Below are 15,044 nucleotides of genomic sequence, written 5' to 3' on the forward strand. Positions count from 1 at the left end.
TGATTTCTTGTCAAACATGGAAAAGGGGTCTTATAAAACATCTACCAGAAAAAGTCATAAAAGGTATTATAAATACATAAAAACACAATAATGTTGAAGGAAAGTACCCCTGCCAAATAATATCAACACTTAACATGTTTTCTGCCTTCAGTAAGTTTAAGAAACATTGCTTTGTGCCTTTAAATTCTGTTACCAATATCCCACATGCTCTATCTTTAAGATATTTTCTCATTTATAATAAGAGGAGAGAGGATAATTAAAATTCACAGAAATAACAAGTAAAGGTAGACCTATCAATTAGTTATAGTGTTTTTACTAATATACACTTTGTTTATGAGTTATTAAGTGGATAAAACTTGTAATTCTGCGACCAAATCGGTAACAGAATTTCAGAAAGATCCGTAACAGAATTTCTGCTATTTTAATAGGCTAAAATGGGAAATCATAGTAGTCACAAACCACAGTTGGGTCACCTGCTACTGTCCTTCCTTCCACTGGAATATGGTTATGTTCAGCTGATAACGGTTTCCTTTCTATTTCTGTCGTCAGGTGGTGGCAAGAGTGTGAAGAGTCGGACAACCCCTCCCTCTCTCTCTCCTTCTCTACCTCCAATTAATGTCACCTCTCACAGCTCTTACTGACACCTACCCATGAGCCACCTCTCTTTCCATTTACTGTAACCAGCAGCATCCTCATCCTTCATTTGGCCCAGATCGGACCAAATCTGAACCGATCATAGATATCTATGTTACACAAAATTGGAACGCATTACAGTACAGTAGAACACAGTAGAGTACAGTAAAGTAAAGAAAAGCAGTGTATTGTTAGGTACTCGAGAATAGAGTGGAGTAGAGTTCAGTACAGTACACAGTAGACCACACTAGAGTGGAGTACACTATAATGTATTGTACTGAACTGTACAGTTCCGAATAATGTTCTGAACTGAATTATACTTTACTTTACTAAATTCTACTCTACTTTAATATACTCTACTCTACTAAACTCGACTGTACTGCACTGAATCCTACTCTACTTTGCTGTGCTGTACTCTACTATACTCTACTGAGCTCTACTGTGCTGTACTTTGATGTCCAAACTTGTGAAACATAGACGTCAATGACTGGTTCAGATTTGGTCCGGTTCGGACCGACCAAATAGGGTCTTGTTTGGTGGCGGAGCTCATTAAAAATAATATCCAAATATGCAAAGGAGGATACTGCATATTTCCACCTTTGTGTACCTATTCAGGATACATCACCATGAAGAGAATGACATTCATATCCATAGTTATGCATTTATGTGTAGGTCAGATCAGAGACCCATGATGAAATTCCTTTAAGGCAATTCTGTTACTGGGTGTAAATCCACTTCACTTAGTGTAGTTCAATAACCAAAATAGATTTTTTCAAAGTCAATGTCACGTATACTCCCTCTCCGGCCTCTAGGTCATCAGGGTGCTGATTATCCTGCACACCTGTCACCATCGTCTCGCGTACCTGCCTCATGACACTCACCTGGACTCCATCACCTCCTTGATTATCTTCCCGATATCTGTCACTCCCCTTGGTTCTTTCCTCAGGTGTTATTGACTCTGTTTCATGTCGGTGCGTTGTTTGTGTTTCGTGTTGGTTGGTTGGTTTATTAATGAAATTAAAACACTCACTCACTCCCTGAACATGCTTCCCGACTCTCAGCGGACACGTTACAGTCAAGGTGTCATGTCATAGCTGACACCCCAGTCTTTCTGCAGCTGTCCATGGTGTTATATTTGAGTGTGCTTGAAAGGGGTTGAAGTGGTGCTGAAGCATACACTTTCTGATTTCCTGCCTCAACCCATGCATTTTCTGTGCTTTATGTTGAGTTGGCACTCATATTAAGTGCAGAGCGACAACAGCTTTCTGCTGGCCTTACCCAGGGTCTAGTGCACTTTATACAAAGGAAATTGATGTGTGTGGGAAAGAGCTCTGGTGCTGTGATGGCACACTTGCACTTGGTTCTTGGCTATTGTAATGAGTTCTCCCACTACTACACAGGCCTTTGACTTGCACCAGAAACATTTCAGAATGATTTGCATTACCCGCACCTCTCTGATTCGGGAGGGGTTGGGTTAAATGCGGAAGACACATTTCAGTTGAATGCATTCAGTACAACTGACTAGGTATCCCCTTTTCCCTTACTACGATATTGGCATTCGTTAATAGGCTACATGTTCAACATCTACCTAGTGCTTTTACTATGATGTGTAGCCCTAAATGGAAATGAATCTGTCATTCGGCTACAATGTTCATTTGCAAGGGAAACTAGTTTGAGTGTGACACCACCGGCCACTCTTGCTGCTGGCAGAATTGTTTTGTGGAGTCTGAAATGCATGGCAGCTCTTCTCCGTGGAGTGGCACAGCATGGCACTATTAAGCCATGGTCTTGAGTTCTATGAGTTCAGAAAAGAGATGGCTTGAACCTGCAAGTCAATGCTGGACCTGGATTGGCCTATCACTGTTTACAGTGTATGAAATGTAACCCTCTCGCAGTACAAGACGGCACACACGCACAAACATGACTTATTTTAGATGTAAGCATTCCATGAAATGTTCCTTCATCAAAAGTACTGCATTTACCCACAAATCTTTAGCATTTCAAGTGAAATTTAAATCCATTGTAAAGATAGCCTACATTGTTTGGTTTGAAAATGCTGCATTATGTAATATTAGGCCATTTCCATCACAAAACTGTGATTTTAGCTGTCCTAAATCCCTGTATATAGTAGCTGGCTGACTGAATTTCTCCTTTTAGCCTATGTTTCTGGGCAGACTGGCCAGCCAGGGTAATTGGCAAGCCGAGCCCCGTCCTTTTGCTTTGAAGGATTAGACTAGACATTTTTCCCATATGGCCCATGTGACTGCCTCTTTCCACTAGTGCTCAGCATAAGAGATGCAGAGTGTCTTGCTTTCAATGTGAGTGTGCAATGCTGCTCGGTGCACTACCTTCTCTACTCACTCTTTATTCCAATGAAAAAACACACTGGGTGAGTAGTACCGCAGGGCTTTGTTGTTTACTTCAAAGGTTTCCAGATGGCTCTTACTTAGGAGTACTAGATTGTTCTGTCAATGGTGGTTTTCTTTTTCGATTTTGTGTGCTTTTAGTCTAAGTGATGTAATTGTAGGTATTTTTCTGTAATGCTGACTGTAGTTTGAATTTCTCCTTGTTATTTGTGCAAGTTATCCATCTTTGCCTGTGTAGGGATATTGACTGCAGTGCAAAGCTGCTGAGCAGTTTGAGATTTTTAATGACTTTTAACTCATGTTATCAAAGGATTCGGACTATTTACCAGGCTATGTATTGTTGGATCGTGCTGATATATGAGTAGTCTCCGATGTATCCTCTTTAAATGAGACTGTTTTCTTTACTGTAGCTAAGATGGACCATATGTGTCAACTTAATTTTTAATACTTAGAGGCGATAGATTGTTTAGAAACTGGAGAAACTTCTTCTGTTATGCTTTACTGTCCATGGTGCTATGGAGCCACCATGTGGACTGGGTAGACCTCACAGCCATATTCTCTAGACGAATCTTGAAGTCTGTTTTTCTCCATTGCTTCCATTGTGCACCCATGTATTCCCACTTCCCAGCAGTTACATTTTAAGATGTGGTTTGCTACCTCTGTTAATATATTTGTCAGATGCACACAGATGCGTCACAGTGTGCCATGTACATGGGATTATGATGTACTTTACAGAAACAAAACTGCTAAGTACATGAGTATCTGTCACTTTTTTCCCCCTGTAACCAACAGGCACTTGATTATTTTTTAAGCTGTAGACCCAATGTGAACTGGAAACAAAATGTGTTGGCCTAGTTGTTTTGGAAGGTTTTGGAAGGAGGACAGCATCACACAACACAAAAAAATGTATTGCTCAGGCTATAAGGTTGTTTATAGTCTTGAGAAAAACAGCATTGCACACCTTATTCCTCAAAGTACTTTCAGTCATCTTCTCTTCATCTTCCGTCCCTTTCATCTCTCTATCCCTTCTGCCTTCTCTCTTTCTCCCACTTTCAAAGCTCTAGGTCCCGCACTCGCTCGCGCTCCAGATCTCATTCTCCATCCCACAATAACCGAGAGCGGAACTACCCAAGGGAGTACCAGAATAATAACCGCGAGTTCCGGGGCTACCACCGAGGCTTCCGGAGGCCCTACTACTTCAGAGGCCGAGGGCGTGGCTACTTCCCACGGGGACGCTTCCAGAGGGGTGGTGGAGGCGGCTATAACAACTACCGCCCCAATAACTGGCAGAACTACAGGCAGCACCCCCAACAGCAGCACCCCCAACAGCAGCAGCAGCAACAACAACAGCAGCAGCAACAACCCCACAGCCCGAGACGGGGACGATCCCGTACCCCTAAAAAGCGCTCTGGTAGCCCTCATTCCCACAGCCACTCCAAGTACTCGGACCGCTCTTCCTCGCCCCGATCCCGGCGCTCCCACCACTCCTCTTCCTCACATTCCTCCTCTCCCACACGCAGGTCGGGCTCTGGGTCAGCTACGCAGAACTCTAAGGATGTCAAGGAGGAGCGTTCTGCCTCCAAGGAGGTCCAGAAGAAAGGAGTAGGAGGAGGAGGACATGGTGAGCCTGTGGAGATCACAGGGGGGTCTGCAGGGCCTGATGGGGGCGCCAGTGGGGACAGGCCCAAGGCTAACTGGCAGGGCGTGACGGATCACAGCAGCCCCAAGGGGTCAAGTCCAGATCACACCAGCCCCAAGGGGTCAAGTCCTCAGGTGCGCTCAGCTGTTATCATTGGTCAGGGCGCTCCAGCTTCGACCCTGTCTAGTCCCTCTCCTAAAAGCACTAATGCTAATGGCCCCAATTACAATGGTGCCCCCTCATGGCAGATACAGACGGTGGGCAGTTCACCTTCCACCAAAAGCCCTTCTCAGAAAAGCCCCACACCTGTGTTCTCTGGCTTTGGCTTCTTCTCTAAAGACGACAACCTGGCAGGAGATAAAGATATCTCTTCAGTGTTCAAAAGGTAATACAATTATTTGTCTCCTTTTCTCTTTGCCACTTCTGAAATATCTTTAGAAGTGAAAGGTTAACACACACACTACCATGTTTTTCTCATTTTTGGTGCAAGAATTTACTGCCCCCAAGTTCACGTTGTAGCACATGATTATTGTCAACATTTTGGTCAAAGACCCTTTTCATGGCTAGGAAATATCTGTCATATTTATTGACACCTTTCATTTAGTGAGGTTAGTAGATAGTTGTGATGTGCCAATTGTATTGAGTCTTTTTTAAAATTTGTATTTAGAATTCATGGTTCTTTCCCAATGCGTCATGCACCACATAGAATAATTTGTCCCTGGTATTTGTTCTTGGCCCTAAGCCCTTGGTGGTCGTCGTCATAGCATGCTGAAACAGGAGTTTGTAAGTTGAGAAGGCATTACAGGCCCTTGGGAGTTTTGAGATGTGTGTGTTTTCTTGGCCAGTCAACGCTGCACTAACCATGACAAATCCCTCATGGCTTGGGCCTTTGAAGAAGGGAGATCTTTTGCTGGCCGTCATATTCTATGTTTATAACTTTATCCTCCATTACCCTAAGTCTTCCATTTTTACCTACACCATTGACAAGCATCCTTATTTATTTCGCATGGTTTTGTAATAAAGTTGCAGGGCACTCACCTGAACTGTTGTTCAAGATGCATTTAAACACAGTTGTTTCTCTTTCTCTCTTCGCCATTGTCTAGGTTCTTGGAAGAGCACAATCATAAGAAAACGCAGTCCAGTTGGGAGAATGGCAGAGAGATGAAAACCAATGGTGGGGATGTGGAGCGGGAGAAAGGGAATGGCATGAAGGCCTCTGGGGGCATCTTTGACAGAGAGCCCGACAAAGGGGAGAATGAGAAGTACAAGGAAGACTTTGACGATGAGGGGAATGTGTCGTTGAACCGCTTCTTGAAAGCCTCCCCTTTCTTTTCCTGCGATAGCGAGGAAGAGGAGTTGATACCCAAGCCCCATCCCAAGGTGCTCCGCAAAGAGCATGACCGGGAGGACGATGAGTCGCCCAAGCCAAAGAGCAAAGTCACCCTCTCGGCCCGCGAGCTATTTGAGGAGCGCTTCGGCAAGTGGGAGGACCTGGCCTACTTGCAGGTGGCTGCCAAAGATGATGATCTTGATGCCATGGCAGAGGAGATTTACCGCAGCCGGAAGCAGGAGAAGGCTGCGGCCATAGCTGCGGCCCTGGCCAAGAGAGAGGCCATAGCGGGCATGCTCAGAGGCTTCTCCCCGGAGAACGTCAGCAAAGACAGGAGGAAGGAGAAAGCTGCCTCCAGCCAGTCCCCCACACCCGCACCACGGAGGAACTCTGACCGAGAGATGTTCATGGTCAGGGGGGAGGACTCTCCCCCAAGGGCCTCTGAGAAAAGAGGAGCGGAGTTCAGTGTCAGAATGGATTCTCTCAGAGATGACGTGGCAAGGTAAGCAGTATGCACCATCACGACATAGATTCACACAGAGGACTCTGATGCCTTTATCGCCTTGGATAGGTTTCAATCTCCATTAGCAGGAAGCCATGAATCATGAGACACACTCTTTGGCTCAGGCCTGGGCCATGTTTTATAGCCTCTTTGAGTCATAGTTCTATGAAACCATGAGCTTTATCAAAATGAATAAAGATGTGTGCTGTGACAATTGAGATAATGAAATTACCCCTCCAGATTAAATCTTTCGGGTGTTGTTTATAAAAGTCTCATGAGAAAGATCCCATTCTCTTTGTTCTCTGTTTATTTTCCGCCATAAAGGGAAAAGGTGAAACATCAAATTACATTTTTGTTGTTGTTGTTTTGTCTCTTTCCCCAGCTCCTCTGGTGTTATGGTTGGTGAGCGACGATTATCACGGGATCTTGTGCATCCTACTAAAAAGGAGCAGGAGTTTCGCTCTTTCTTCCAGCACATTCAGGCCACACAATTACAAAGGAGTCCCTCAGAGCTGTTTGCACAGCACATTGTCACCATTGTCCACTACATAAAAGGTGACTGACCTCTCTAACCCCTGATCCTTTGCAACTGACCAGTCTCTCTGCTAGCTGGGCTTTAACACAGTTGCAAGTTAAGGTGCAATTGCGATATCAAAAGGTTTATATAGCCTATACAGTATATCATTTAATAGGTCAAACTGAAAAGGGTTGCCAAATGCTTGTGAAATAGCTTGGCCAGTATGCCTATCTAGCCCTGCAATCCCGTGTGGGAATGATTATGGAGAAATATTGCTGTACACCAAAAAAACATGGAGTCGTTTTTCAGGCACAAATGTTTTCTAATGGAATTTGGTTTCGAGAAGTTTTCCAAAAATGTTCTTCATTGCTATGAAACATTTGCATGGGTATTATACCGTTTATGATCCTATGAGGCTAATAAACTCACATTAAAATATATATATTAACCTTTGATACAGCTGAAAATATTGTTTTTATGGTCTCAAGCTAACACAACTTATGAATTTAAAGTAATAGGAAATTGCATTGGCACAGCATGTACTGTCATATCTGTTGTGTAACAAGTTCTGGTTCCTGTTGATTACAGCACAGCACTTTCCATCCAACGGAATTACTCTAAATGAGCGATTTGCCATGTACCAACGAAGAGCTGCACAAAAGGAAATGATGAAGCCAAGAAAGAGCCCAGAGATACACAGGTAGAGTCTCCATTCTGAGCGACCATCTCACCTTCAGTGTGCTGTGGCATCACCTTTTGTTTATCAAAGCTTGCAAAGGTATTTGTCTTACCTTTTGTCAATCAGTGCACGATCACTGGTGGTCTTGTTTGCTATGTGATATCCTGGAGTCATCCGGGTCTATACATTGCTCGTAGACAATTCATTTTAGTCCTCATCTGATCATCACTGAAAATAAGAATAATTCCTTGCAGTCATTTCAGTACTCACCTGAGCAGCACAGACGTGAAACTAAGAGTAAATCTTGGCAGTCATTTCAGTCCTCATCTGAACAGCACTGACCTAAAAATGTTTTAGAGTAATCCCTTGCTTATGTTATATTTGCCACCTGAGCTGTGGCAAAGTTAGACATTGTGTTTCTCTCTTGCAGGATAATTGATGTTTCTCTCAGTGCTTTTAAGAAACACTCTCACCTGTTTGAGGGGATGAAAAGCTCCGGGGATGGCAGTTACAAGGTGACTGAACATTTTGAAATATGAAGTATTTTGGGAAAACTGACAAAACAACAGCGAGCGAGCGAGCGAGCCAGCCATCCACCTTTAGACTGCGTTCTCTGTCTAAGCCTGTGCTTTTCTTTGAAGGGAGATGCATAACGTCTAAAAGCAAAGCAAATGCAAAACAAGGCACATTCAATTTGTTGTGTGTTATATACTCCCCCTCCACGTATGATGATTTGGTTATACTGTGGGTACAAGCCTGCCTGAGGCCATTGAGTCGAAAAACATGAGGGGTCAGAAATGGAAACGGCCAATTGCTCCTGTGTCCAAGCCATTCAAAGGACTCTAAAACAAATGTCATAGTAAGTATTATTCTTCAACAAATAAGGGGAAATATAGTCAAAAGCAAAAACCTGTTGTACTTGTAGAGTGCTTATACAGTCTCTAGGCCTACTTATAACTTCGGTCACTTGATGACATCTGACTGAGACCATTTTGCAGTATGGCTACATTGAACTCTCTTCAAAACGGAAACATTTTAGGGAAATAAAACAGCGTGAAAGTCAATGAACTCAGCTCCGTCAGGAGTTTGAAACCGCATTATGTTCAGTTGTGTTGCAGAGGTTCAACATTGTGTTGTGCAGATCTGGGAAAGTACACCGAACAAAAACATAAACGCAACATGCAACAATTTTGTAGATTTTACTGAGTTACAGTTCATATAAGGAAATCAGTCAATTGAAATAAATGAATTAGGCCCTAATCTACGAATTCCACATGACTGGGAATACAGATATGCATCTGTTGGTCACAGATATACTATATATACAGAATAACTGTTCGTCAGGAGCTTAATGAAATGGGTTTTCCAGGGAAGAACTGGGACATTTTCAGCTTCCGGGAATTGTGTACGGATGCTTGCCAATGGGGGCTGTGCGTTATTATGCTGAAACGTGAGGTGATGGTGGCGGATGAATTGTACGACAATGGGCCTCAGGATCTCGTCACGGTATCTCAGTGCATTCAAATTGCCATCAATAAAATGCAGTCGTGTTCGTTGTCTGTAGCTTATTCCTGCCCATACCATAAACCCACCATCACCATGGGGCCCTCTGTTCACAACATTGACATCAGCAAACCACTCGTACACATGACGCCATACATGCCTTCTGCCATCTGCCCGGTACAGTTGAAACCGGGATTCATCTGTGAAGAGCACAATTCTCCAGCTTGTCAGTGGCAATATGAGTATATGCAGATGAGCTTCCCTGAGATGTTTTCTGACAGTTTGTGCAGACATTCTTTGGTTGTGCAAACCCACAGTTTCATCAGCTGTCCGGGTGGCAGGTCTCAAACGATCTCGCAGGTGAAGAAGCCGAATGTGGAAGTCCTCTGGGCTGCCGTGGTTACACGTGGTCTGCGGTTGTGAGGCCGGTTGGATGTACTCTAACACGACATTGGAGATGGCTTATGGTAGAGAAATGAACATTCATTTTCTGGCAATAGTGAACATTCACTTTCTGGCAATAGCTATGGTGGACATTCCTGCTGTCAGCATGCCAATTGCACGCCCTCAAAACTTGAGACATCTGTGGCTTTGTGTTGTGTGACAAAACTGCACATTTTAGAGTGGCCTTTTATTGACCCCAGCACAAGGTGCACCTGTGTAATGGTCATGCTATTTAATCAACTTATTGATATGCCACACCTGTCAGGTGGATGGATTATCTTGGCAAAGAAGAAATGCTCACTAACATGGATGTAAACACGTGTGCAAAACATTGGAAAGAAATATGTTTTTTGTGCGTATACAAGATTTCTGGGATATTTTATTTCAGCTCATGAAACATGGGATCAACACTTTACATGTTGCGTTTTGATTTGTGTTCAGTGTAGTTCCAGAATGGTCTGTTTTCACTTATTCCGGTCAAATGTTACACAGCAGCCGTTAAACGGGCAGTTCCCAGAGTTTGTTGGTTAATTATGGTCTTGTAACAGTTCTACCGGCCCCTCGCATGCAGTGTGCAAACAAGACTGATTGCAGACTGACAGCACATCTCAATGCTAACCCATAGCATGTCCATGTCCTTGTGTTCTTTTATTTTTTTTTCCTGCACAGGACGAAGGTAAAAAAATGAAGGGTGACTCAATGGACCTTCGTCTGGATATTGAGCGCCGCAAAAAATATTCCACCCGGGAGAGAGATTATAAACAGGACGGGGGGAGAGATTCAGGAGACTCCCCAGAGGCTAGCATGGAGAGGTCCGCTGAGAAATCCTCCAAGCACCACAAGAAGTCCAAGTATGTTCAACTTACTCACACTCTATAGCAGTGGTTCTCAAACCTCTCATCGGGGCCCCCAACAGTTCCATGTATTTTATCTATTACATGGCTATCACGCCTTTGACAATGTGAATCAGGTGAGTTAGTTCAGAGCTACAACAAAATTGTGAAAGGTCTGATGGTCCCTGAGAGTTTTTAGAACCACTTCTCTATCACAAGCATCACAATCACTTTACTTTACCACATTCCATTTACTACATTTACTTTACAAGTCATGTACATATCTGCAACTAGCCAGGGTCTTACAAGACAAGCAATGGAGCTAACAATGAACTGACTTTTAAAGTTATTTTGGTCCCTCAACCTTAAGCTCTTCCTCCAGGAAAAACAAGAAGAAGCAATCTCGCTCTCGCTCCTCCTCTTCATCTGCCGAATCTCACAGGGGAGGAGACTATCCCCACAAGGAGCCTGAGCTCAAAGACGAGGGCTTTAACAAGGCCAGGCTGGGGCCTCGGGGGGACTATGGCAGCCCCATGGAGAGGGGACGAGGACGCGGAGGCTTTGTAAGTTTGCTCATGGACGTGCACTCATATTAATTTTGGAAAGTAAAGGATCTGATAAAGAATAGAATCATCAAGAGAACAAGACAAAGTACCACCACAACTAACCTGAAAAGAAAACCATATTTGAAATTGAAAAAATATGCCATGATAGCAGTTTATTTTCTTCTTTGCACTTGGAAAGATTTTTCTGGGAAATCAAACTCATGGATAGTTATTTAAATTTGTGCAATAATTGTCTTGTTTTTGTGATCTGGGTTCTCTGTGTTTGACTCATGTTGCAGCAATTTAGAATAAGAGGAAGGGGCTGGAACAGGGGAAATTACCAGGAAAACAATGCCAACGGTAATCCCCCTAACATGGGCATACCAGTTCACCCCAAGAATGAGGACTGGGACCCGGAATACACCCCCAAGAGCCGAAAATACTACTTGGTAGGTTTGTACCCATGCCATTATAAATATATCTTTGTTTCCTCTTGCCTATATATACAGTTCCATACTCAAATGAATTCATTACTCAAATCAAATCGGTGAATTCACCAAATTCACAGCTCCTTTGAACTTGCTAATAATGGAAATACCTTCAAGCTCACTTCAAGATATTAACTCTTTCTCTCTTTTCCTGTCTTTCCATTTCTCTTTCAGCATGATGACAGGGAGGGCGAGAGGAAGTGGGTGGACAACCGAGGACGGGGGAACTTCCTGCGTGGCAGCAGGGGCCGTTTCATTATCCGGAAGGCCAGCCTTGGCCCACCCAACAACCACACCAACAACAACAACAGCAGCCCCAAGTGGACACATGACAAGTTCCAGCTCAACAGGGGGGAGGAGGAGGACGAGCCCCAGGAGGAGGAAACGGAGCAGGACCACAAAGACCAGAAGAAGTCTGAAGACATGGAAAACACTGAGCAGTGAGGGAGCTCAGGGAGAGTGAAACATTGTACCAACACAGTGGCAATGTTCTATTGTCTCAAGTCATCTGGGTCATGTTCAAATGGATGAAAACAGACTGAAACAGGGGAGGAAAGGACTACCTGGACTTGTCCAGTAATGAACACTGTCCAATAAGAAACTACCTGGACTTATCCAATAAGAAAATACCCTGCTCTCAGCCTTTATCCATCAAATGGCCGGACTTTGGAGAGAGTTGCCCGTGCACAAATACACACATTAGGAATCAATCAGGACTCTCTTTGACACAATATCTTTACGCAACATTATGTTATACTTTTGTCAGGGTATAGCTAACTTGTGTTTTATCTGCTTATAGTAGAAACACTGTTAGACAGTGAACTGCTGTGTTGGAATAGGAAATATACATAACCAACCTCTGCGCTTGATAGGTTAGCACTATGAACAGTGCATTGTGGGGTGTTATGCCTCTTAGTACAGGGCTGATGCAACATTGCATAACACTTTGTTTATATCTTGATGCGAGAATGTCACACCTTTTCGCAGAGCATGACCAGAGGATATTTTTGTGCCATAGATTTGTTCAAATATGTCAGACACATATTTATCTAATTAAATTACGTTTGAGGCCAAACCGATTAATACTATACTAGAAGATAAACATTTTATTTATTTATTATATAGTAGTGATAAATCATACACTATTATACAGTAGATACATTTTTAGACTAGTTTAGCCATCAACCTCAGAAAATGCAGTATGCTGTTTGAGGTTTCAACAATGTAACCTACGGATTCAAATACATAACCTGCATGTTCAACTACGTGACATACGTAGTTGTTTTCAAATACGTAGCATTCAACTACGTAACATTCAACTTTGTAGCCTGGTAGAATCTAAAAACATGTTAAAGTACAGCTAGAGGCAATCGAATCCCCTTTTTACATGACAACTGGGCCAGTTTCTAATGGTCTATATGGTTTAGATCGTATGGTTTATAGTGGTCTTGCTAGTCCAGCATCTTGCAAATGACCCCTCTGACAATGGGACCAAATCGGGTCAAAGGTTATATTCTACAGACCTGCATTGTGGAGTGAAACAAGATGCTCAGCAGTGGTGGAAAAAGTACCCAATCGTCATACTTGAGTAAAAGTAAAGATACCTTAATAGAAAATGACTCAAGTAAAAGTTGAGTCTCCCAGTAAAATTCTACTTGAGTAGAAGTCTAAAAGCATTTGATTTTAAATATAATTAAGTATCAAAAGTTAATTTAAAAAAAATATATACTTTAAAAGTATAAATCATTTAAAATTCCTTATATTAATCAAACCAGACAGCACTATTTAGTTGTTTTTTAAATTCAGCGGCAATAGGGTTGACCAAGGACGTTCTTTTGAAGTGCGTGAATTAGGCCATGTTCCTGTCCTGCTAAGCATTCAAAATGTAAAGAGTACTTTTGGGTGTCATTGTTTTCTTTAGGAATGTAGTGAAGTCAAAATTATAAATAGTAAAGTACAGATACCCCAAAAAACAAATACAAATACTTTAAAGTACTACCTAAATACTTTACACCACTGGCAAACAGAGACTGTCAAATAAAATGAATTGGCATACCCTGTCTGCAAAGTCACAATAGGCTACCTGGATGTTTGTTATCTTGTCTAGTTTGTTGAGAATCCTGTATTGGATTGTTATATCTTGTACATTTCAGAACTGTTAACTTGGTCTTGGGTTAGGTGTGTACTACTACTGTCTCACCATTGGAAGTCTGTGCCTCAGAAATACCTGTGCAAAGTCATTCAACTTTTGATTAGACGACACAATTTGTAATCATTTGTAGTAATTAATGCTTCCTTTGTATATTAAGAAAAATTGGTGATTGGTTAGATCATGGCACACTCTATGCTTTTGATGTGATAGGTTTTCTTCATTGAATGGGGACTTTCCCCCTTGTGTAACGTCTATGTTAAGTTTGGATTGCAGAGTAGACTGTGTGGGGTGCACTCTTTAATGTGCATGATAAACGTTGTGGTTGACACATTCATGTTCAATTCTATGTGGTTGGGGGCAATAACTTTTTTAAATGGTTCCTGTAGCCAATGTTTTTCAGATGTAAATTAAAAAGAACTTTGGTTAATTTAACATCTGTTAAATGTTATTCTGTGTTGCTGATTTTATGTACAGTATCTTTATTCAATAAGGAGTTGAAAATCTAACATTTACATTATTGACACCTGTCTATATTGTACTGGAAAGGTAAGGTTGTAAGAGCCACACAGTACATGCACTAGACACAAAAGACACAAAAGACACAAAAGTGCAGAGATGTATAAGTCGTTATACTCACTTTCATTACTGCATTCTGTGTATAGGGAAGAGAAGTGGTGAAAGCTTTGATTTTACAGATGTAGGATCTTAATTCGATCCCTCTTTTTGTCGCTGAGAATTTTCCTGCGCTGCAGATAAGCTTCATCATTTACATAAATTCACTGAAACCCCACTCTAAAACACAGTTGGCACTCCAGTTTCCTTTTCACCTCATTTAACACCTGATTTACATGACATAGCACGCGGTGGGCCTTTTCTCTTTTACTCAGTTGTTCCTCAAGCGGCTGTTGACATCCACAGATTCCCATCAAACCAACTCCTTAAATGCCCTACTCCTTGAAGTTTGCAGTTACCCTTTAGTGTGTGTACTTTACTGTATTTATGCTTGGGATATCGCTCTTCAACAGGAAAATATCAAAATCGCTGTAGGACGTCTTTAACAGTATTGCACGTTCACATAGCCTAGCCACCATTCAATCAACGTTATGGACTAAACATTTCAATCCTGTTGCTGTAGTATTCTTTCTGTGACGATATAGGTCAACATGAGTAAACATGAGCTAGATAATATTTAACAGTAAACCATTCCATGTGGTGAAACAGTATTAGCAATGGAGGGTGAAAATTTTCACATATTACCGCCTGGAGCCTCCAAGACACATTTTCAATACCTTGAGAGAGTAATGCAATTCAAGCATGCTCGTTATCTTTTATTTTATTTTACCTTTATTTAACTATGCAAGTCAGTTAAGAACAAATTCTTATTTTCAATGACAGCCTAGGAACAGTGGGTTA

General features: G+C 42.2%; 1 protein-coding gene across 8 annotated transcripts in view; it reads left to right on the top strand.

Annotated features, from left to right (window-relative positions):
• The window catches only part of LOC139366455 (thyroid hormone receptor-associated protein 3-like), a 30,624-nt gene extending 16,561 nt beyond the window's left edge, over positions 1-14,063 (top strand). Inside the window, exons 3-12 of one of the 8 annotated variants that reach the window (XM_071103971.1) lie at positions 550-3,022; positions 4,058-5,023; positions 5,742-6,470; positions 6,853-7,025; positions 7,576-7,687; positions 8,097-8,181; positions 10,283-10,464; positions 10,817-11,009; positions 11,291-11,440; positions 11,654-14,063. In XM_071103971.1, the coding sequence (XP_070960072.1) occupies positions 3,006-3,022; positions 4,058-5,023; positions 5,742-6,470; positions 6,853-7,025; positions 7,576-7,687; positions 8,097-8,181; positions 10,283-10,464; positions 10,817-11,009; positions 11,291-11,440; positions 11,654-11,923 (2,877 nt within the window). In that variant the 5' untranslated portion in view covers positions 550-3,005 and the 3' untranslated portion in view covers positions 11,924-14,063. Of the gene's footprint in view, positions 1-549; positions 3,023-4,057; positions 5,024-5,741; positions 6,471-6,852; positions 7,026-7,575; positions 7,688-8,096; positions 8,182-10,282; positions 10,465-10,816; positions 11,010-11,290; positions 11,445-11,653 lie in introns of all 8 variants that reach the window. The other 7 variants (XM_071104005.1, XM_071103979.1, XM_071103988.1 and 4 more) reach the window with 7 other exon arrangements.
• The last annotated feature ends 981 nt before the right edge of the window (positions 14,064-15,044 follow it).

This window comes from Oncorhynchus clarkii, chromosome 2 (genome assembly GCF_045791955.1).
Source record: "Oncorhynchus clarkii lewisi isolate Uvic-CL-2024 chromosome 2, UVic_Ocla_1.0, whole genome shotgun sequence".
In the NCBI taxonomy this organism is placed as follows: domain Eukaryota; kingdom Metazoa; phylum Chordata; class Actinopteri; order Salmoniformes; family Salmonidae; genus Oncorhynchus; species Oncorhynchus clarkii.